The following is a 25,221-nucleotide window of genomic DNA, read 5'->3' on the forward strand; positions in this document are numbered from 1 at the left end:
CCCACATAAATGTTACGAGACTTTCTGATAATACATGTGATGTGCAAAGCACAGTAAATGGAAACTGCTGATATCATTATTGTTGCTAATATTTGTCATCATCATTAATAAGTGTCTAACACCCACTATTCAAATTTTCAAAATCCAAAAGTTCTGCAAAATAAATTTTTTTCCAAGTTTGCATAAATTGAATTGAGGCAAAACCATACTTAAAATGGCATGGGACTATTTATGTCATTTTTATTTTTCCAGTCAGTGTTAATATTGATAAGATTTTACTATGAAATATTAATGTGCTGCCCCTACTTTCCTCCAGGAGTGTTATGTAATTATGGTAAATGGGATATATTACTTTTCTATAATCTGAAAACCTCCAAGGCACAACTGGCCCAAACATTTTATTGACTTTTTATTTTATTTTATTTTATTTTATTTTATTTTATTTTATTTTACTTTTTATTTTTTGGCCCAAACATTTTAGATAAGAACTATATATATTATTATAGTTTTTCATTTTAGCAACAACTTTATTGAGATATAATTCAGAACCATTAAATTGATTATTTAAGTGTACAAGTCAGTAGTTTTTTGGATATTCACAGAGTTGTGCAACCATCACCACTATCTAATTTTAAAATGTTTAAATAACCTCAAAAAGAAACCCTGTACCCGTTATCAGTCATGCCCCATATATTTTGCTCTCACTTTCAGCCGCCCTATATAAGTGTTAATTTGTCTTCTATCTCTATAGATTTTCTCATTCTGGACACTTACTATAAGGAGAACAATAGGAATAATGTATTAATTGGACTTTTGTGACTGGCTTCTTTCACTTAGCATAATGTTTTCAAGGTTCACCGTGGGCTAACCATGGAGTTACCATGGGGTAACACGTAGTAATATTTCATTCTTTTTTATGGTGGAATAATATTCCATTGTATGGTTATACCACGTTTTATTTATCTACTCATCATGGATTGTTTCCACTTTTTGACTATAAGAATATTGCTGCTATGAACATTCATGTATAAGTTTTTATATGGACATAACGTATGTTTTCATTTCCCTTAAATACGTAGGAGTGGGATTGCTGGATCGTATGGTTACTCTAAGATTTTTTGAGGAACTGCCTAACTGTTTTCCAAGACCGTTTTACTTTCCCACCAGCAATATATGAAGGTCTAGTTCATATCCTCACCAATACTTCTTAATATCTGTCTAGTGAAGTGGTATCTCATTGTATCTCTTTTGATTTGAATTTCTCTAGTGACTAATGAAATTTAGCATCTTTTCATGTGCTTATTGGCAATTTGTTTTTATTCTGAAGAAATCTCTATTTAAATCCTTTGCCCTTTTTAAAATTGGATTATTTGCATTTTTACTGTTGAGTCGTAAGAGTTCTTCATTAGTCTGGATATAAGACCCATGTCAGATATATGATTTGCAAATATTTTCTCCCATTCTGTCTTTTCACTTTCTTGATTATGTACTTTGGAACACAAAAGTTTTTATTTATTCTGATGAAGTCCGATGTACCTGTTTTTTGTTGTTGTTGCTTGTATGTTTGGTGTTGTATCTAAGAAACTATTGCCCAACCCATGGTCATGAAGTTTTACTCCTCTGTTTTCTTCTATTTTATTTTTTTTCTTCTATTATTTCTTATATTATTATTTTTCTTCTATTTTATTATTTTAGTATTTGCATCTAGGTCTGTGATTCATTTGAGTTAATTTTTGTGTATAGTATGAAGCAGAACTTCAGGTTTATTCTTTTGCAGTACCATTTTTTTTTTAAACACTGTGTTTTCAGGGGTGCCTGGGTGGCTCAGTTGGTGAAGTGTCCAACTTTGGTTCAGGTCATGATCTCACAGTTTGTGGGTTGGAGCCCTGCGTCAGGCTCTGTGCTGACAACTCAGAGTCTGGATCCTGATTCAGATTCTGTTTCCCCTCTTTCTCTGTCCCTCCCCCGCTCATGCTGTCTCTGTCTCTCTCTCTCAAAAATAACATTAACATTTTTTTAAATAAAAATAAAAAATAATGTGCTTTCATATTTTCACGTGGACCTGGATTATTATCACTATTTAAAACAGCCTAAACATTGAAAGCTATTTTTAATGATATGATTAGAATTAGTGAAACTTGTGTTCTCAAATACTTGGGGTTAAATTTTGAGTTGGTTTTATTATTATGAGAGAGTGGTTTGGAACCATTTAAACTTGATACTCATATATATAAGAGCAGTTGCGACATAAAACTAGAGATGAGTTCAGTGCCTGGCACATAACAGGTATTCAGTAAATATCTGTTGAACAAAAATGAATAAATCATATGTTATTTGTTTTCCTTGTTGCTTTTTAATGGGCATTTAGTTTAGAAAGTAACATCTAATATTTATGGTTTTATTAAATTATTTTTATATTTTTTAAAAATTATTTTTATAGGTCAACTCTGTACAAATTGCAATAACAGAGAACAAATTAAAATTGGTCTCTTTGCACACATATTCAACTCTAAAATATAGTGAACACATCTCTCACTACTTTTCAGATAATCATCATACAATGAATGAACCATTCTTAAAGTGTGGTCTGTATAAATAATGTTACTATTTATTACAGTGGAAAGGGACTCTTTAAATATATTTGAGACACACTGGGTCAAGTAAGTTTAAAAAGATTTTCCTATTACACAACTTCTCAGGACCTTTTTTTTTTTTTTTTTTTTTTTTTTTGGAAAGTATGCCTTGTGAAAAAGAGGCATAGTATGGAACATTTTTCTGAGTATATTTGACCAGAGAAGCTTAATTCAATTGAGTCTATAACAGACTTAGCAAACCAAGAAACACTTCTTGGAAAATGCTACCACAGTGTTTTTATTTTGTGGGCATTAGGGCACTGGAGATCATCTGTTTAATATTTCCATATACTCTACTTTGAATTCCAGTAAGAAAAAGCAACCAAGAACATTGTTATTGGTATCCGGAATTGAATTTGCCAGGAATGCAAGCACGGCTTCTTCAGTAAAGATCTTGCCTTTGGAAACATCTTACCTCTTGGCAGCTCTCCGGAGTTCAGACTTAGCAACATCAAGGACACAACACAAGGTGTGTTTATTTGATCTAACATTTGGCAAAAGGTGTTTTGACTTGTGGTTTGTTTTCTTTCACTTGTTTTCCTTGTTTTGGTTTGTTTGCTTCTGGCAATGAACTTGAATTTGGAAGGTAGTCTTTCTTATGGAAGGCAGTGTTACAATAGGGGAATGTTTTTACTTATATTTATTTTGTGGTATTTGGGCAAATCCAAGTAAATAAAGCAAGATCCATAGAACTATAAATCTGTATCTGAAATATTTTTTGAATCATTTGTTATCATTAATTATCTATTAGGATTTGTTTCTACATTAAATATTTGATATCTCTTGATGTTTGGTACTCTGTGATACTTTGGTACGTTACTATATTTTGGTAATCATGTAGGGATCATAATCAGTGTCCCTGCATAGTAAGTAATGAACAGATTAAGATCATCATAAAATGTCGTTCAATGTCAATTTTAATCTTTCTTGATTAATTGGTGTATCCTCTTTTTGCCTGTTTTGTGGGAAGAGGAAGTATGTTATAGAATCAAAGAATGTGGGCCCCCGTTATATCTCCGACCTTATCTTCTGCTGTCCTCTTCCACCTCATCCTCTGCTCAGAACTTTTCAATGACTCTCTATTTCACTCAAGATAAAAGCTAAAGCCCTTAAACTGGCCTATATGTCTCTACAAGAGATGGTTCCTTGTTACTGCTCTAATCTCATCTCTAATGACTCACTTGCTCAGCCATACTGGCTCCTTTGTTGTTTTTTGAACATGCCAGGCATGTTCCCATCTCAGGGTTTATACTATTCTCTCTACTGAATTGCTCTTCCCTAGATATCTTCATAGCCAACTTATTCACTTTCCTTTGGGTCTTTATTAAAAGATCGTCTTCTAAATAAGATCTTACCTGGTCACCATCTAAATATCCCTGCTCTATATTTTCTACTTAGCATTTGTCACTATCTAATGAACTATATATTTTATACTTATTTGTCTTGCTTATTGTCATTGTCTTTCACAAGAATATTAGTTCCTACGAGGGCAGGTGTTTTTGTTTTCTCTGGGTTTGCTCTATCTGTAGCAACTAGAGTAGTCCTTGGTCCTCGATGAGTGAATTAATGAAAGAGCGGTTAATTCAGCAAACATTTTTTAAGCACTTACCACGAGCGAAGCACTATGCTAATTGGTGACAAAACAGAGATGAAATACACAGTTCCTGCCCTCAGAAGTACTGTTGGAAGGGATATGGATGGTTACAGCAGCCATCTCACTAGTGTTGTATTATGGTAAGAGTATGAATACGATACTGTCTGCATTTGGAGAAACAGCATTTGAATCAGACTGTGTTGGGCTCATGGAAGGCTTGCTGGAAAAGGTAAACTTTTGTTATCAGCCAGAATAGCCTGGGTTATGCTGTAGGAACAAACAAGCCCAATTCACAGTGTCTTAACTCAACAAATGTTTCTTTCTCACACAGACTACACATCCAAAACGTGTTGGTAGGAAAGCTCATGTACTTCCATGACCCAGATGCAGCCATGGGAAGAGAGTGGCTAATTATGCAGTGACACATTGGTCATAACAAATTTCAAAAGGGGGACTATGAAGTGCAATATTGTCTCTACCCAGAGGGAAAGGAGATTTGGAAGATATGTGAGTAGAATTAATGACTGCTATAACTTTCTACTGTTTTAAAGGAGTATAAGATGTCCAGGTAAAGAAGTATCTGAAAGCATTTTCAGACAAAGGAAGAGCATGGGCAAAGGCAGTAAGCTGTTATGTAGTGTGACAATTTCAAGGAACTGTTTGCAATTCAAAGTGTTGGTGTTGGATAAAGACAGGTAAAGAGTTTAGAAGGAGAACAGGGGTCAGAATATACCAAACTATGGAATTAGAACTCCATCCTAAAAGACACTGGGAAACACTGAATGATATAATATACTTCAGGGGATTTTTTTGATTAAACTTAATTTATGAAAGATTATGCCGAAAGCAGTGTGGGAGATAGTTTGAGGGAAGCAAGACCAGAGACGAGACCAGTAATGATACTAATGCAGTAATGCTGGTGAGATGCCTGACGAAGGCAATGATGGAAGAAATGGTAAAAGAGAGGAACAAAAGGTAAAAAGGCAGGAAAAGTATATACATGGGGGTGGACTCCAGGGCACCGGGGGAGCCTTGGTACAACACACTTCTTACACTGAGGCTATAGTAGAGATAATGACCTGACAGTGATTTTACCTTAGCACGTGTGTGTGGATTTACGTGTGTTTGGTGTGTGTATCAATGTGTATGTTGGTGTGTGAGTGAGCTAGAGCAAGGTTGCAAGTGAGTGATTCTTACCTAGTGGTCTGTATATTCTTTGTGATTTGGGAAATAAGCTCATATGCGTAGAGTAAAATGAAGGGGGATAGAAGACTTCAGGAGAGCCCTGCAGGTTGTAATGGCTACTGAGTCAGATGGGACATACCGTTGACTTGGGGGAGAGAAGTTGCTGGAAGTGTTATGCACTTATAACAAATTAGATTATATATTTTACTGTAAAAATTGCTTTGGGAATTTTCCAGTTTCTTTTTCTTTAAATTGTTTAGAGATCAGTAATAATTCAAAAATGTACACTTTAAAAGACATTTGTGTATGCTGCTTCCATTAAAGTGACTCATGAGATATAATCTAGCTCTAGCCCCCAAATTTTGGTTAACATGATAATATGGACCCAATCACTTCATAACAGAGGGAATAAAAATTTCTAAAACTAATGAGGTAGTTATCCAGTGCTTTTATGGGATCATTCTTTTATGCTAGATTTTCAAATAAAGTACTATAATGTGACAGTGAATTTTAATTTTTGAAAAGAAGTAGAGAAAGTATTAGAATATTTGTGATATTTTTTAAAGAAGTTTTCAGAAGACGTTGTTTGGAATGTACTATAATTTAAAGGATACTCTAAAATCATGTTTCTTGTTTGCCATTGTGTATTAAACCCATGGTTAAAATATTTGGGATGTTACATTTATTATTGCAAATGAAAGTTTTAAGACCTTGATGGCAGAGCTAGTTTTATCTAATATCAAACTACTGGGGCGCCTGGGTGGCGCAGTCGGTTGAGCGTCCGACTTCGGCTCAGGTCACGATCTCGCGGTCCGTGAGTTCGAGCCCCGCATCAGGCTCTGGGCTGATGGCTCGGAGCCTGGAGCCTGCTTCCGATTCTGTGTCTCCTTCTCTCTCTGCCCCTCCCCCCTTCATGCTCTGTCTCTCTCTGTCTCAAAAATAAATAAACGTTAAAAAAAAATAATATCAAACTACTGCTCTAAGGAACATACTGAGCTGCTCAATGCATGTTGTGGAGAAAAATGTAAACATTTAGTACAACTCCTGAGGAGAGAATAACAAAGAAGTGATGGAAAAGTTGACCCGAAAAGATTCTTTTCTTAGACTGAAGGGTAATTTAGAACTCTTGACAAAGATTAGAGATACAGTTATCAGTTTTAAAACTGAGGACTAGTGTTTAAGCTTTTGTTTGTTTGTTTGTTTACAATTCTTCCATTGTAGAAAGTATTTTTGAGTACTCATTATGTGCATATACCGTAAGCATGAAATTGGTACTCTCTTAATCCAGAATTTCCAATATTTTCTGACAAAAAAGACAGCATATGTAATTTGGCATCTTAAAAGTTGTCCAAAGATACTTTTGTTGGAGCCACTTAGCTGATAATAGAAGATGGTTAGGAGACCAAGTAATGGCAGACAGTGTACAGTTTCTATGTAATTAAATTAGTACAGGCATAGTATATTCTTAGACCATTCTTGTACTCTGAGAACTTAACTATAAGGGAGCTCATTGACTTTTTAAATGAATGTAAGTTCATCAAGTTCAGGTTGTTTTTTGTTTATAAAAACCATTTGGACTGTGAGGTACCTCAACAGCAAGTAACTGATTAAACCAGCATGACATAATGATACTAATAACATTTCATGAACACTTACTATGTGAGAAGCACCATGTTAAGTACTTTATATATTTAGCTCTTTAATTTACTGCCTACAACAGCCATGTGGGATAGGTATTCTTACTGTGTCCACTTTAAAAATCGTAAATGAGTTTAGCTTGGTAAACAACTAAAAAATGATTGAACCAGAGGGAAATGAGTTAAAGTAGAGAAAAGTTAACACTCATATTCCTATAAGAGATAGAAAATGCATAGTAATATTTTAAAACTCAAAGCATTTTTATGTGTTTACAGTAACTAACAATAAAGTGTGGATGATTTAAGCTAATGTAATAGTGTTTTGAAAAATATTTACTCAAAAACATGTATTGAGTGCCTGCTGTGTACCGCATTCTTCTAATCGTTATAGGTTTTTAGTTATAAAAACAAATATCCCTGCTCTTGTGGTACTATGTTCTAGTGGAGGGAATTCAGAAAATAAACAGTAGGGTAGATTTAATATGAAAAAGTCTTTTTTAATATTTTTACGTAGTTGATAGATCTAAGGTAAGATAACTTTTCTGTTGCAATACTGATAACCTGATAGTTTGTATCATTTTGTAGTGCCTACGTCAAATCATGGAAAGGATGAAATATTGATTATTTAAAATGATTGTTTATTTTAAATAATTAATTTGAGATTAAATGTTATTGACCATTACTTTGAAGACATATCTTTCCCTCCTCCCTCCTTGCACACTGAGGATGCATCATTCCAAGAAAGCAATTAAATGTCATTTGTCATTTGTAAAAGAACTTTGTTTTGCATAATTACAGACCTGGGTGGTCCATGGTTAAAATGGAATGAAAGTGAATTAAAAAAAAAAGACTTAAGACATTTTTTCCTATGAAGGACACATTTAAGTGCAGTCTTAGCACCTTAAAATAACTGCAAATGCTCATGATTGAAGATTCAATTTTGCTCTTTTTGTTCAGCTATATCAGTGTGCCTTTATGTGTGTATGAGAAAAAGAGGAAGGCAGAGAATAAATATGAGAAGGAGAATGAATTATGCCAGGGCTCCCTAGGTGCCTTTGTTACAGTAGCTTTTCAGAATCCTTACTGCTGTAATTCTAGGAATTGACTAAACATTTACATATATTGTGAAAATAGAGGATGCCATTTCTCTCGGTCTTGGGTTTCTTCTTTCTCTCCAGCGATCTTAGTGTGGCTATACAGGATATTCCTTTATGTACGTACACGTCTCTAGTAGACCACTCTGAACCGCTCTATTCGGTAGGCCATCTTTCATTAATTCTTTCTTATGAATGCTTTAAGGAGTTAAATAATGGATACGGTTTATGGACTTCATTATTGAAGTAGTAATGATGTGGTACAGTAAAAAATTAAAATGTTCAATCACAAGGTCGTTAACAAAGAATGAAAAATAATTAAGGGCAAAAGAAGAAAAAAAAGGTTTTAAGATAAAATCCAAACTCGTTGAGAGAAGCATTGGAAAGATTTTGCAGAGGATAGAATCTGTATTAAAAGAAGAGTCCAGTTCTGTTAGTAACTAGATTTTTGTGCTGGAAGAGATAACATGAAAGTCTTTGGAACAGGCTGTAAAAAGGTTTTGGAAAAAGTAGAGGTAACAAAAGTAGCAAATGTAGTTTAAAAATGAACAGTAAGGAATGTAATGCATTAAGGAGAGATATGGCCTCATCAGAAATTGTGGTTATAGCCAATAATATGAAAAAGTTTGGGAACATTTTTTTTCTTTATTAATTGATGTAGGCATTTTATTCATAGACTAAGAGTTGTTTATGTTCATGAAATCCTATCTTCTGATCTGAGCTAAACAGGGCAAGTTTGAAGGCAGGGGCTCAGAGCTGTCCATAGCCTTTTTACTACATTCATTTTTAAATGCCTTATTTGAAAGAGAATGTCCTAGTTTATGATTTTCATATTTTTTCCCTTTTAGAAAGAGGCAGATGGTATGAAAACTGGACTCCCTTATTTAAAGGGAATGTTGATATTTATAACCAAGCTTATCTCCAGCAAGATTTGTTTTTTGCAGCTGTTCCAGGTTGGAAAAAAATATTAGATTAAAGCCCTGGCTTGTTTTTCTTTCCATATTTGGGGGGGGGGGGAATCTTCAGAATGTGAAAAAGTGATGTTTGATTTTAAACATGAATGCAATGTAAACTGTGATTTTTTCCTTCTATATGTGAATTTTCTGTTTGTATGCTGTGATGATATTACTCTTTTTGTTTCACTGATCTATTTCCTAGATACATCACACTTGAAAAATAATTTACTCATCATTTTCATATCATCAAAGTATTCTAGGAACTAGAGTAGATTTTTATTAAGTTAGTCTATGTTATTGAACAAACCATTTTCTAATTTTCCGTTTTGCTATTTTAGTCATTTTCTTTCTGCCCAGGACATCTTTTTCATTGGGAAATTAAGGTGTGTGTTTTTTTTTAAATAGTTATGTTATTTGCCAGCAGATATATTTTTTTCTTTTATCTTTTCTAGTTTTTGCTTCCATTTTTAAATATAAATGCTGCTAGACATTTCCCTGGACGTATTTTAGGAAGTTTTTAAAACCAATTTAATAATTAATTTTATTTTATACTCTAAACTTAATACATGGAGCTATCTCTTTGGCCACATAACACTAAATGGATATCTATGCTTGTACACACATAAAATCTTTGCACATGTTTGTTCAGCATATGCACCCACACATATACAGTTTTTCAGAGTCTTTTTGTTGTAAATATATTGATTTATTGTGAATAAATGTGATTATTGATTTATGTAGAGATAACTTACACAAATTCCTTGTCAAATTAAAGCAAGACCCACTATTTATCTTCTTGAATATGAAATTTTTGCAAATTATGATTATGTCAGACATACATTTTTTCTTTTTAATAATTGAAACTAAAACTTTTATTTAAAAATTTTCATTGCCTCTATAGCATTTACAGTTAAACTATTTTAACATCATGAAGACCAACATATTGCTTAAATCTTTGAAATAAACCATTACTAGTAGCAACCAATTTATTTTCAGAGTTTCTGATTCCTGAGTAAGCCCTTTAAACTTCAGTCTTCAGTTCACAAAATCATCACTCTCCCTTTTTAATCGCATAGAACATGAGTACCTGTAATTGATTTTATGAATTCAGTTTATTACACATCTTTCATTCTTCCTTTATTCTTTATACAGTTAAAAGTGTTAAGTGAAGGATATGGGAATTCTTTGTTGGTGCATCCTTTCTATCTTTTCATAAGGAATGCTTTTCATGCTAGTATGACAGTTCATTGCACACATGCCATTCTTTCCTTGCATGAGTGTTCCTAAGGTGGCCTTCGTAAAAATTTAAATACAACTCGCAAAATTAAGAAACAAATTGACATGAAACACAGTGAAAGCTGCTAGCATTCTATTGCTTGTGTTCTCACCTTGAACAAAGCAAGTAATTCCATAGAAAGTATGAAACTATACCAATAAACATCACATATGTCACTATCCCTGGTTTTCTTTGTATTGCTGCATGGTCCCAATGTATACCTATATGAATGAGCATTTAAGGACCATGTGACTGGGGTTGCCTATATTCATTTTCTACTTCTTTTTAACCAGAAGATCCAAAGTATGTGTTTTCCAAATTATTCGAAAAGAATAAAGATGAAAAGATGTTTTTTCAATCAGTACCTTATATATCTGAATGACATGTGAGTTCGGATACAAAGAGCTGGGGCAGAAATAAAATAAACTCCTTTATTATAAGACATGGCTGAAGGAGAAGCTATATTTAATCATATGATTATAGAAGTAATAACGTATAAAAGAAAATGAAATGAGATATATTTAGAAACTATATTAAAATAATTGCATTTTTTTTCAACGTTTATTTATTTTTTTGGGGACAGAGAGAGACAGAGCATGAACGGGGGAGGGGCAGAGAGAGAGGGAGACACAGAATCGGAAACAGGCTCCAGGCTCTGAGCCATCAGCCCAGAGCCTGACGCGGGGCTCGAACTCACAGACCGCGAGATCGTGACCTGGCTGAAGTCGGACACTTAACCGACTGCGCCACCCAGGCGCCCCTATAATTGCATTTTTAAATTCAGAAAACATTTATGTATTTCCTTTGCTTTGTGGCCTTTGGTTATGAACATCAGTGAATATTATTCTATTTGTTCATGGGGCAAATAGCAAACTGCTGACAATAATCTGTCTCTTTTGGAAATATCCTTCTGGAGTACTTGATTCAGAGGTAAATGTTAACTTATCTGAAGAAGGATTTTATCAACACTGTTGAAAATTGGCCGGTGGGAAAGATACCACTTGTAGAGTACTAATGCCATAGTAGAATAACAACTGATTCTAATATAGAAACCATTAAAATATATGTTAGTATTGCGACATTTTTACTTACTAATAAGAATATAGTTTAGGAGAGAACATAACAAAATTTACCATTCTTTTGTCTTTAAAAATAATTACTAGTAATAACCTGCATAGCTATGTTTAACTGATTAAATAATCTAGATATTAGATGACCTGTTTCCAGGTATGTATTAATTAGTTTTAATTTTTTTTTAATGTTTATTTTGAGAGACAGAGAGAGAGAGAGAGAGAGGGAGAGCATGAGTGGGGGAGGGGCAGAGAGAGAGAGGGAGACACAGAATCTGAAGCAGGTTTCAGGCTCTGAGCTGTCAGCACAGAGCCAGACGCGGGGCTCGAACCCACGAACAGCAAGATCATGACGTGAGCTGAAGTCAGACACTTAACTGACTGAGCCATCCAGGTGCCCCTATATATTAATTAGTTTTATATTGCTGCATTAAAAATTACCATAAACTTCATGGCTTAAAGCAACAACCATTTATTAGGTCCCTATTTTGTAGATCAGAAGTCCAGTGCAGCCTGACAGGGTTCTCTGCTCAGGGTATTGCAAACTTGAAACCAAATGCCAACCAGATGTTCAAGGCTTTGTGAAAGAATCCGCTTCTAAACTTATATAGGTTTTTGGACGAATTTAGTTTCTTGTGGTTGTAGGACTGAAGTCCTCATTTCCTCCTTAGTTGACTGACCTCCTTCAGGGGACTCATATTTCTTGCCAGGTGGCTTCATCCAGCGGTGGAGAATTTCTCAGGCATCAAATCCCTTTTAATTTGAATCTCTTTGACTTCTTTGACTTTGACTTCTAAACCAAGATTTAAAGTGGTCATATTATTAGACGAGTCCCACTTTGATAATATCCCTATTTTAAAGTCAACTGATACAGATATTAATTAAATCGGTGAAACCTCTTTTGTCATTTAATGTAACATAATCATAAGAGTTATATTTCATCATGCTCACAGATTCCACCCATACACAGACTTTGATTTACTAAGTGCTCCAAGGTCACTTCATTATTTTTGCAGCTAATATCAGGTCTTTCTTGCTGTATCCACTTAACATTTTTGTATTTACATTTGACATACCACTTCCTATGTCTCTGCCACTATTTTCATAGATGTTTCTTATCTGGGTTTAGAACAGGATAGACATAAAGAACCCACACACTGAGATTTATATTTTTAGAAAGCAGCTTATGAATTTCTAGGCAGAGTTACTTTGCGTCTCCATTGTACATTCAAAACTGTTTTGAGAAAACATGGAGTATCCCAGTTAATTGCAAAAAGCTGTAATATATTTAGGAATCGATGTGACAGAAATTTAGTAATGAATTTTCATATAGGCTCATCAGACAACAGAGTTTGAGGTACAGGTTAAACTTGGGTGCAATACTAGGGGGATGTGAGTAAGTGAAAAATGTTAAAAAAAAAAAAAGAAAAACAGTAGATAAGAAAGACAAATGCAAGGTGGTTAGTTAAGCTGGCCACAGCTGCATAAGAAAACGTAGACTTTTGTTTATTCAAGTGGTTAATCTCCAGACATGCTATACAAAACCAATTACAGTTGACCCTCGAACAATGTAGATTTGAACTGTGCATTTAAAATATGTGGATTTTTTTCAATAAATACAGTATAGTATTTTCTCTAGCTTACTTTATTGTAAAAATATAATATATAATGCATATAACATGCAAAATATGTGTTAATTGACTGTGTTATTAGCGAGGCTTCCAGTCCACAGTGGACTATTAGTAGTTAAGTTTTGGAGGAATTAAAGGCTATCCATGGATTTTTGACTCTGTGATGGTTTGGCACACCTAACCCCCATGCTGCTCAAAGGTGAACTGTAGCTGAACTGAGGAAGAGAAAGAAATTTATCTGCCAGCCTCTTCCCATCTTTTGTTTCTCATTGGTCAAAGCTCACCTTTGACAGTATGCTACTGTCCTTTTACTTTTAAGATTGTTGTTGGGGAAACTCTCACACTGTGTGCTCTCAGGCTTCATTGTAATCTTGGAATTGGTGAGGAGCCAGGCTTCCTGTGGGTGTTGGAGTTGGTAGGTATTCCTGTGAATGTGGATGTGGTAGTGGAAGTTGTGCTTTCACCTTCACACCCAGAGGAAGCCAAAGTGAGCTGAAGGTAATGGTTGGTGTTGTCCACTGGGCAAGTGATTGAGGCTATCGTAGTCAGTGGATCTGGGCAAGTGCATAAACTGGGTCTAACAGAAGTAAATTTATAGTGATTGTGTCTGGCTAACTGCTTTAAAGATTCTTTATCATATGTAAATGCACCTAGGCCACAGTTTGAACTCATTAAATGTTTATGAAGTTTAATTTTTAAGTAATGTGATGGTCTTGGTTCTTAGAACCTCTTCAAAATTTAGGTTGTTTTATGGATGGGGAAATAATTCAAGCATAATTAACATGAGGAGCAATAAATATCAGTCCTTTGCATACTTCTGTTAATTGAGTTCTAGAGTTATACTGAGAAGCATTGATCTTGTGGATGTGTTGCTTTTCAAATATGAGTATTGAACCAGATTGGTATTCTTTACTAGTGTAGACAAAAGCTAATTGTCTAAATTTCACACAATTATAGCAGACTTCAGATTAATGCTTACATGGTCTTCTTAGAAAAAGATTTTGTTATTATTTATTTTGTTGTAATTGTTTGCAAGATCAGGGTAGGATAGAACCTAGGTAGGCTAGTTGAACTGTCCAAAGAACCCTAACCAGGATAAAACAGACAGCAAAGCCCATCAAAATTAAATTGCTGAAAACAGTGATAAAAGAAATCTAAAATAGTCAAAGCAGGGGATGCATATGAAGTAAAGAAAAAAAATAAATTTGAAGAGTGTTCTTCAATATTGTTCCAACCAGAAGACTAAGGAGTGGCATCTGTTAAGTATTGAAAGAAAATAGAATTCTATACCCAGCAAAAATATTCTTCAAGCATGAAGGACAAAACAAATACTTCTTTATCAAAAAACAAAATAAAACAAAACAGCTGAGACAATTCACTGCCACAAATTTGCACTACAAGAAATGTTAAAGTAAGTTCTTCAGGAAAAAGGAAAATGAAATAATCAATTTATACAATGAGTAAAGAGAACTGGAAATAGTAAATATGTCGGTAAATATGAAAAACATTTTTCTCATTTTTAAAAATTTTAAAAATATACTTGATTACTTAAAGCCAGTATATTGGCCCTGACTTATTATACATGTAGATGTAATGCATGACAATAATAGCCCAAAGGACTGGGGAAGGGGAATGGAAGCTTACTGTTGTATGCAATATGTAATGTAGTAGAAGATTATTTGAAGCTAGACAGTGATAAGCAATTTATGTACATAAAAAATGCAAGAGTGACCACCAGAACTGCAAAACAAAGAAGAATAACTACAGATTAAAAGTGAAGATAGAGTAGAATACTAAAATATGTTCAATTAATCCCAAAGAAGCAGGTAAAGGAGAGCAAGGAAAAGAACAGATGGGACAAATAGAAAATAAATTACATAATAGTGGATATAAACACAAACACAATTCCATTAAACAAAATGATCTTAACACTCCACTTAAAACAAATGTTTTCAGGCTGGGTGAAAAAACAAGACCCAACTATATGCTGTTAACAGATCCAATTAAATATCTCTGTGCAAGAGATCTCAGGTGTATCCGTCTTCCTTGTTTCCACCAGATAACCAAAGAATTTGATGTTTTGATGTTTATTATTAAGAAACATGAAATATATATATATATATGCATATATATAACATTTTTATTATGTATATATATTTCCTCTAAATGGTATCAGCTATTTATTTGTATATTTTAAAATGTTACATAAATGTGTTAACACGTGTATCATTCCCCACATATTTTAACTGTATTATATTTCATTGATGAATAAATTGTGGTATATTTACAGGGCTTTGGATTCTTTAAAAAAATTTTTTTTGCTGTTATTAAAAATGTTGCAGTGAGTAAGTCTTGTTAGTTTTTTCATGCACATATAGCATTGTTTCTCTGATTCATATAACTAAGCAGTGGAATTGATGGTTCTGGTATATACATATCTTAAATTTTACTAGATTCTGCCATTGCACTCAGCAAAATACTCATTAATTACTGCTCTTATTTAATTGTAATAATCTGTTTTCTTAAAAAAAGTTCCATGAGTGGTCTTGCATATGTTTTAGAGGTATTCATAGTATTTATAGATATTTAAAAATGTTTATTGCTATAATAATTATGATTTTTGTATATGGACTTTATAAATTGTAACTTTGCTGAGCTCTTACAAAGAATCTTGTACAGTTTCTAATAATTTGCATATAGTTTTTCTCTGCCCTTCGCCAGTCATATTATTTGTGAATAATAACTTTTTTTTTTCCTCTCCAGTTCCCATGTCCTGACTCCCCTTATATCATTATATCATCTGGATTTCTGAGTATAGTGATCTTTGTCTTGTTCATGATTTTCACTATTAAGGGCAGTCTTTTCTTTACCTGTTTGCTACCCATCAACAGAGTAAGAAAGTTCTTTTCTGTTGATATTTCCTTCTTTCCTCTCTTTCTCCTTTCTTTCCTCCCTCCCTGCTTTCTTTTCTTCTTTCTCTCACTCTTTAAGAATCAATGAGTAATGAATACATTTTTTTTTTCCTGTATCTGTTGAGGACTTCCAATTTATTTCACCTTAAATCAGTTAACATGGAGAATATTATTAATGCATTATCTAATATTAAACTATCGTTCCATTTTTGTTATTAGCCAAGCTTTATCGTGGTAAATTTTATTATGATTATGCATACTGGATTTGGTTTCTAATATTATATTTGGGATTTTTATCTCTCTCTTTTTAAGTGAGTTTGGCCTGTGATTTCTCATTCTCATAATGTCCTTGCCTTCTTGTCATTATAAGGTTTTATTAGCTTCATTAAATGAGTTGAGAAGTGTTGTACCTTTTTGTTTTTCAAAATAGCTTATCACTTTATGTATCTGATGTAGCTTATTTATATGGATTATCTGTCTCTTGGATGGGTAATAGAACTTACCTGTAAAACTATCCAGTCTTGTTTGTTTTGTTTTTATTTTTAAGGATAGATTTTAATTACTAATTGACTCCGTTAAATGACTTTTGTGCTGTTCAATTTTATGCCTCTTGAACCGGTGTTAGAAAAACTGTTTTCTAAGAAATGTTTTATCTTAATTTTTAAATTTATTGACAAGAAGTTTTTTACAGAATCCTCTTGTTATGTAATAGTAATAGCTGCTGAATGTGTAGCCAGGTTCCCTTATACATTTCTTACACTTTTGTATCTTTTCTCTTGTTCTGTAAGGACAAGAGTTTGCTACGGACAAGAGTTTGCTACCGACAAGAGTTTGCTCCATGTTGTTATTTTTCAAAAGATCAGCTTTTGTCTATGTTGATTATTTCATCTCTTTTTTGTCTTTGTTTCCTATTTCATTGTTTATTGCTCTTAGTTTATCATCCCTTGTAATTGAAGGACTTTACTCCTTTTTGTTCTAGTGTTTTCTTTTTTAGTTTTTTTTTCAGTCTTTTGTCTATTTTAATTTCTTCTAAGTTTTATGGTAGTTGCATTTTTTGTAACTATTCATTGATGTATAATACATAAAGCAATATGCACATAACACAAGAATGTTGGATGTTCAGTTCTCACAAAATGAATGCTCATGTACACAGAAACCTGATAATTTCTAGGTTGAAGTGTTTCAAACTCGGTAATTCATAACCGTGATAGAATGTAAAGTCTTTTATTGCTTTTTAACTATTTCAAATCTGTATTTTCCATATTTTCACTTCATAGCGTTTCTCTAATTATTTCTTTTTTTTTTTGTGAAACAATGTGAAACATTTAAAAATGTCAGCTATCAAGCAATACTTTGACATACATCTTCTTAAGTGAAATGCCTTATAAAAGACATTATACATTTGGTAGAATAGGAATTAGGGAATAGGTGATGGGAAATAGAATCTGGTACAAAATAGAATTTATGGTTTTCTCATTTGTGTTTTGGTTCATAGCTGGGATGTTTTTTCCTTTATCAATCCATAATTAGAGAAACATAAAAAATATGCTTTTGTATTTTTGTACTTTTCTCTATTTTTATTTATTTACTTGTTTCTACATCATACAATTATGCTAGTAAATAACTCAGTGCTTCTCCCTATTAACGTTTTTCCACATGTTTTCTCAATTTTTAAACTCAATACTTTTTATCATATTTCTTGGGTAGTATAGTTTGGTGGTTTTAAAAATGAGTAATTTGCATCATTGTTTATAAATATAAGTTTTAATAACACAATATGTTTGAAAACTACCAATCTGAGAAATCCTTACATTAGTAAAATGGTAATGATATAATCACATGGGACTTCAATATAATGAATGCATTTAATGCAACTTCTATGAAATTGGATGTATAGTAGTTATTTTTATACTTTTGACACTTATTTACTAATAAAGCTATTTTTAGATAAGTCATACAGAATTATGAAGCTATTAGAAACAGAATAACCATAAAGAGCATTCTGATGGTTGCCTTGAGATGTTTATTTCCCCTTATATATTCAAATTAAGTTTACCTCAGTGAACATACCTTTCCTTGGTTCTAAAAGATATCTTTAAAGTGTATGTAATATTATTACTGGGCCTCTTTAATTTGTTTGTTTCTGGCATTTGTTCCTACGCATGAAAATAATTATAACCTGATACATATGATCAAGTAAACTACCTTTTTAAATTTCAAGGAAATGTAGGAACCACATTAAGAAGGGAGACAGCATGGCTTTGTCAAAATCATTCATCATTCAATCTTTTATTGAAAAGACTTGGCTCAATTAAAGTTTTATATGTTCTGGTCTGGTATATTAACATTGAGTGTTTCTTGGAAACTATCCATGTACCAAACTAGAATTTTATTTTTCAGTTCACTTTTCCTAAAGTGGTTAGCCAGAGAGAGAGAGAGAGAGAGAGAGAGAGAAATAAGGACAAATTGAGGTTATTTTGGAAGTTTTAAAAACCTTTTTATTACTGAAATATATTTGACATACAATGTTATATTCGTTTTACTTGTACAATATAGTGATTTGGCAATTCTGTACAACATGTAGTACTCACCATAAATTGGTGCTATTTGTCACCATATATTGTTACTATAATGCTACTGACTATATTCCCTATGCTGTACTTTTTCTCCCCATGAGTTAATTATTTTATAATTAGAAGTTTGTATCTCTTATCTTCTTCACCTATTTTGCCCATGCCCCCACTCCCTTTTTGTTTGCAAGCAACAGTTTGTTCTCTGTATCTGTTTCTTTTTTTTCCGGTTTTTGGTTCATTTGTTTTGTTTTTTTAGATTCCACCTATAAGTTAAATCATATGTTTTGCTCTATCTAGATGGACTTAAGTGACTTGTCACATGATGTTTTTGTTGAATTTGAAAACCTGATTACTTGAAATATATAATACACACTAAAGTGACTAATAATTAGCATAAGTGATCATTGCCATAATGGTAATTGACACAAAACTAAAAGGCAACCTATTCAATGGGAGAAGATATTTGCAAATGACATTACCTGATAAAGGGTTAGTATCAAAATACATAAAGAACTGATACCAATCATCACCCCCAAAACACATCAGCCAATGAAAAAGTGGGCAGAAGACATGAATAGGTATTTCTACAAAGAAGATATCCAGATGGCCAACAGACACATGAAAAGATGCTCAAATCCCTCATCATCAGGGAAATGCAGATCAAAACTACAATGAGATAGCATTTTATAACTGCCAGAATGACTAAAATAAAAAACATAGAGACAAGTGTTGGCAAGGATGTGGAGAAATAGGAACCTTCTTGCACTGTTGGTGAGACTGCAAACTGATATAGCCACTGTGGAAAACAGTGTAGAAGTTTCTCAAAAAGTTAAAAATAGAACTTATCCTATGATCCAGTAATCACACTACTACTGGGTATTTACCCAAAAAATACAAAAACAATAATTCAAAAGGAGACATGCACCCCTATTTTATTGTAGCATTATTTATAATAGCCAAATTATGGAACAGCCCAAGTGTCTATCAACTGATGAATGGATAAAGAACATGTAGTATGTATATACATATACATATATACATGTACATACTGTGCAATATTATTCAGCCATAAAAAAGAATGAAATCTTGCATTTTCAACAACATGGATGGAACTACATAGTATAGTGGTAAGTGAAATAAGTCAGTCAGAGAAAGAAACAACCTATGTTTTCATTCATATGTGGAATTTAAGAAATAAAACAAGTGAGCAAAGGAAAAAAAAGAGAACCCAAGAATCAGACTCTTAATTATAGAGAACAAACGGATGGTTATCACAGGGGAGGTAGGTGAGGGCATGGGTGAAATAGGTGATGGGGATTAAAGAGTACACTTATAATGATAAGCACTGAGTAATGTATAGAATTGTTGATTCACTGTGTTGTATACCTAAACTGATATAACACTGTATGTTAATTGTACTGGAATTAAAATAAGAAGTTTAGTAAACAAAAAAACATGAAAATCCATAATTTTCAAATCTTAGATTAAATGATGAATCAATATATATACATGTAATTGCATAATATAGATCTTGAATGTTAGCAATTCGATATATGCGATCTATTTCTTTTTTATGTATGAGTACTTATGTATACATAGCATGTAGCTTTTGAAAACATTGAAAACATTTGGTTTTAGTTGTCTGTTTAGAATTCCATTTACCCCTTATCTTCAAAGTACTTTGATTTTATTCCACCAGTTTCTCCTCCTGTATGCAGACATATACTTATGAGAAGTAGACCCCATGGCAGCCTTTAGGGATAGGTCTAGTTTTAAGAGCAGTCTCATTTTTCATGCCACAGAGTGGAAGCACATGTCTGTAAGGCACAAAATAATGTGATCGGCATCTGTGGGTTATTTAATCGATATTAGTGTTACCCTCAATTGGTCTACATCAGCACAGGTTAGTTACTTGGTAGATTTAGTTTAAACGGGCTTTAGTCCATTGTTTCTTAGATGATCTACAAGTTAAAAAATCTTAGGCATTAACTTTTTATTACTGAATATTATACAAAAAATTAAATATGACAAATTTCATGGATGATAATGCTGAGAGGTTTGTCAGTATTGGAGGAGAAAGTTACAAATATAAATGTGGAAAGGGCGAAACTATAGTGAATTGTGTGGCACTTGATTAGAAATTGGAAGCACTGACTTCATGCCAATACATATGTTCCCTAGCTCCGTGCACCAACAAGCTTGGAAACAGCATCACCCCCTTAGCAGTGAACATATCCTGTCCCCTGATCTTGATTTCTAAGAACTATTCCTCACTGAAAGGTAACTGAGCTCATGGCAGAAATGGCAGATTCCAGGGCAGGATCAGGGAAAGTATAAGATGAGCCTTGAATATTTTATTGTGCCAGAAAATAGCAAGTGTTTAAAAAATGATGGCAGTATGTCAAAAAGATATAAGTCACTTAAAGGATCTTCCACTGGCCAAATCCAGGACAATTTGAGCATCAAAATAAACATATGATAGAAATGAATTTTAACCAATTGAATAAAACAGTAATATGAGTCTATACTGCTATAAACACAAAAATGAATAAATAAATGAGAAAAAAACACTTTTTTATACCATAGAATACCAGTTAAAGTATAAGGAATGATGAAATTAGAAAATTATCATTTGACAACTGTATAAGTAATTCAGCACAAACCATCAATAAATGCTAAACTAGTAGTTGAAAATTTGAGGAAGAACAGGATGTTTATACAGTTCAAAGTATCCCCCTAACCAAACACTATTTACAAAGAGGAAAAAACTAAATTCACATTGGAGAAGTCAGTGGATTATTGCCTTAATCAAGTGATGAAAGTTAACACCACCAGTTGAGGAAAACATATAATGAGAGGAAAACAGTATCACTTCTGTGATATTCTTGTGAGTTTTGCCAGAAAATAAATGGGGACAGGACCTGGGTAAAACAAGGCAGTCATTGGGAGAAAAGAGAAGTTCAGATTGGTCATGTCCAGTTAGAATGATGCTGTATGTGTGATAGAAGAATCCAGAGCTAAGGAAATAGGTCCCTGATCCATATATTCACAGGATTGAGGTACCCAAGGAGAGCACGTGAGACAGACTGGGGAAGGGTGCATATGAAGATGGTCAAGAAGAAATCAAGAGAGGAAAGGGAGAATTGGACAGCACTAGCTTGGAAACCAACAGCTTAGTTTCAAGACCAAGTATTCAGTAGTTCTACATGTAGCAGAGAGATTTCATAAATAAGGACAGTTTGTCCCAGAGCACAATCTGATATTGTGGTATTGCCCTATCTGCAAGTATTATCTAAAATATTAATTTGTTTCGTGAAATGTAAGTATTCCAGAAGATGATTTGCCATTCCTTCCTTCTATTGCAACACCTTATGAATGACAAAACTAGTCGAGGTTCGGTGTCTTGTGAATTGTACCTGTGTACTTTATAGTTGGGACAAGAGTATAGGGGGGCAAAAGTTGGCCTGGGACAGTCCTGGTTTATACTTGTCTGGTGACAAAGAGTTCCCTTTCACTTTCAAAATGTTCTGGCTTGGATGGTAAAACTATATAGTTATCCTATTCTAGGTCTCTGTTGGCAGAATATTCCTTTCATATATGAAGCTGGGGAGCTGATAAGTATATGTTTTAGCCAGTTCTTCACATCTTTTATTCATTAACCAGATGCTTATTCACTTTCCTTATAAGCCTTCTAAGTCAGCTTTCCAATAATCCCTGTATTCCACCAAACTTAACATGAAATGGAGGCTTTACAAAATAACATGCAAAATTTGAAAAGTGGGTCAAGTAACATTGGAAACATTACATATTTAAGTCCTCCCTAAGAAACTGACAAGGCACAGGTAGAGACTCAAAAAGCTTTTCAGTAGACTTCCCAAAATTGTTACTATGTTGTCCTAAAACTACCATAGTTGGAGAACTTGGTTCATGTTTGCTTCAGTGTAAAATACATATAAACTAAGAAACATTATAACTTTAGCTTTGAATAAGCCAAACTTGGTTTTTGTGATTTTGATAGATTTAGAGTGTATCAGAACATTTCATCCATGCCGAGCACAGATATATTATTTGGAAGTTCCCAGTCAAATGTGTTTAAACATTTGGGCTAAATATTAAAAAAAAATGTACTTTTTGCCTGTAAACCTTGTCTTGGGTAACTGATTGAAAGCTCTGAATCATAAGAATTCACTAATATTACTTGAAAACCAAGAAAAGGGAGTTTGTATTGAGAAATTATGGTAAAACATATATATATATGTGTGTGTATATGTATACATACATACATATATATATATATATATATTTATCTGTTTACTTAGGAATTACAGAGAGAAGACTAGATGCTGTCTGAGATGTTTGCAACTAAGGCTTATTGTTTTCCTTCTTCCTTTGGCCACCAATGTTTGGTACCCACTGGAAAGAATGAAAAAAATTTTATCCATATAATAATTGAGAAAATCTTGGGTTTCATATAATTCTCTAAAAACCCAGTTTAAAGGGATTGTAAGTATTGAAAATATCAAATCTCGTGACCTTTAGATCTATAATCCTATTTTCAATTACGTGGTGTCTCGTCAGAAAAAAGTCTGAAAGTGTATTGGTTAGTGGTCAAGGTAGACATGAAAGTGCCTTTTCTCTACCTCAGAATCCCTGAAGCCAAACATATACTTGTTTCTTCTCTTTCCTCTTGACTCATTAAGCTTTTATCATTAAGTAGTATGAGTTGCCTGCCTTACTGTTTTTTGGGTTTTTTTTGTCTTGTTTTGTTTTTGGAGAGAGAGTGGGGGAAGGGCAGTGTGTGTGTGTGTGTGTGTGTGTGTGTGTGTGTGTGTGTGCGTGCGTGCGTGTGTGTGTGTGTGTGAGAGAGAGAGAGAGAGAGAGAGAGAGAGGGAGAGAGAGAGAGAGAGAGAGAGAGAGAGAATCTTAGAGTCCATGCTCAGAGCTCAGAGCTCAGAGCCCAACCTGGGGCTCAGTCTCAAGACTGTGACATCATGACTTGAGCTGAAATCCAGAGTCCGATGCTTAACGGATTGAGACACCCAGGCGCCCCTGCCTTACTGGTTTTATACTAAAATTGTAGATGTCTTTGCTTTTCTAATATGGTTGGATGTGTGCCTCCTTGTATCAGCACTTTGTAATAGTAAAAACAGGGTCTGCAGTTTTGCTTATTTGATACCATGTTTATTATAACCTTAGAAACTTTTTGAAAGTACAGTTGACATAAAAAAAACCTTTATTTGAAAGATAGTGTACTTTATGTCACTAATGACTTTTTGTTGACTATTTTAAAAATTTTTTTTAATTTACTTTTTTATTTTTTAAAATTCATATCCAAATTAGTTAGCATATATTGCAACAATGATTTCAGGAGTAGATTCCTTAGTGCCTCTTACCCATTTAGCCCATCCCCCCTCCCACAACCCCTCCAGTAACCCTCAGTTTGTTCTCCATATTTATGAGTCTCTTCTGTTTTGTCCCCCTCCCTGTTTTTATATTATTTTTGTTTCCCTTCCCTTATGTTCATCTGTTTTGTTTCTCAAAGTCCTCATGAGTGAAGTCATATGATTTTTGTCTTTCTCTGACTGACTAATTTCACTTAGCATAATACCCTCCAGTTCCATCCATGTAGATGCAAATGGCAAGATTTCATTCTTCTTGATTGCCAAGGAATACTACATTGTGTGTATGTATATATATATATATATATATATATATATATATATATATATATATGCCACATCTTCTTTATCCATTAATCTGTCAATGGACATTTGGGCTCTTTCCATACTTTGGCTATTGTTGATAGTGCTGCTATAAACATGGGGGTGCATGTGTCCCTTCGAAACAGCACACCTGTATCCCGTGGATAAATGCCTAGTAGTGAAATTGCTGGGCCGTAGGGTAATTCTATTTTTAGTTTTTTGAGGAACCTCCATACTGTTTTCTAGAGCGGCTGCACCAGCTTGCATTCCCATGTTGACTATTAAAAGTTACCTTATTGGCCAGTCCTTGTTTAACTAACCCATCTCCTTTTACAAATGTAATATAAGAAACTGACTGAAGTGCATTTCCCATTTTGTTGAATTTAAACCCTGTAAATAGTAATGATCATTTTTCTACTTAGGAACATGGTCACTTACTTGATAGAAATTCTCTCCTCTGATTTGAAGTGTTCATTCCTCTAACACTCGTGCAAAATTCAGTACTAAAATAAATAATAATTCCATGGGACCCAGCTACTGTAGCACCCCCTCCCCCAGTGATGAGCATTGTTGATGGTACATACAAGACAGCTTTTTGTCTATTCTGGGCAGTATAAATTTAATGTGTTGTTTTGAAGTATGTCATGTGTCCAGATGCCACAACAATCTGTGCATTAAGAAGACATTAAAATAAAAGTAAGTAAAATATTTGTGGATATTTTTTGATGGAGACCAGGGAATTTGTGATACAATTATGTTTAGATCAACCAATTCAATGAGGTTTCAGGAAAAACAGGAGCATTGTTTTCTTATAGCAATTACAAACATTTTATAATGTGTATTTATAACACTCCCCTACCCTCACCACCTACCCCATGTCTATTTCTCCCTATTACCTTCTTGTATTACCTGTTTCTGTTAGTGACATACCATGTCTCTAAGCCAGTATTTTGCCAAG

General features: G+C 33.6%; 1 protein-coding gene across 16 annotated transcripts in view; it reads left to right on the top strand.

The window, feature by feature from the left end:
- TRIQK (triple QxxK/R motif containing) overlaps positions 1 to 25,221 on the top strand; it is a 283,919-nt gene that overhangs the window by 8,990 nt on the left and 249,708 nt on the right. For 11 of the 16 annotated variants that reach the window (XM_053208576.1, XM_053208577.1, XM_053208578.1 and 8 more), the window contains exons 2-3: positions 2,943 to 3,102; positions 4,559 to 4,734. The exons of 1 other annotated variant lie outside the window; for it this stretch is intronic. In XM_053208576.1, coding sequence (XP_053064551.1) covers positions 4,684 to 4,734 — 51 coding nt within the window. In that variant the 5' untranslated portion in view covers positions 2,943 to 3,102; positions 4,559 to 4,683. Of the gene's footprint in view, positions 1 to 2,942; positions 3,103 to 4,558; positions 4,735 to 25,221 lie in introns of those variants that run through there. 4 more of the 16 variants (XM_053208579.1, XM_053208567.1, XM_053208568.1 and 1 more) reach the window with 2 other exon arrangements.

This window comes from Acinonyx jubatus, chromosome F2 (assembly GCF_027475565.1).
Source record: "Acinonyx jubatus isolate Ajub_Pintada_27869175 chromosome F2, VMU_Ajub_asm_v1.0, whole genome shotgun sequence".
Taxonomy (NCBI): Eukaryota; Metazoa; Chordata; class Mammalia; order Carnivora; family Felidae; genus Acinonyx; species Acinonyx jubatus.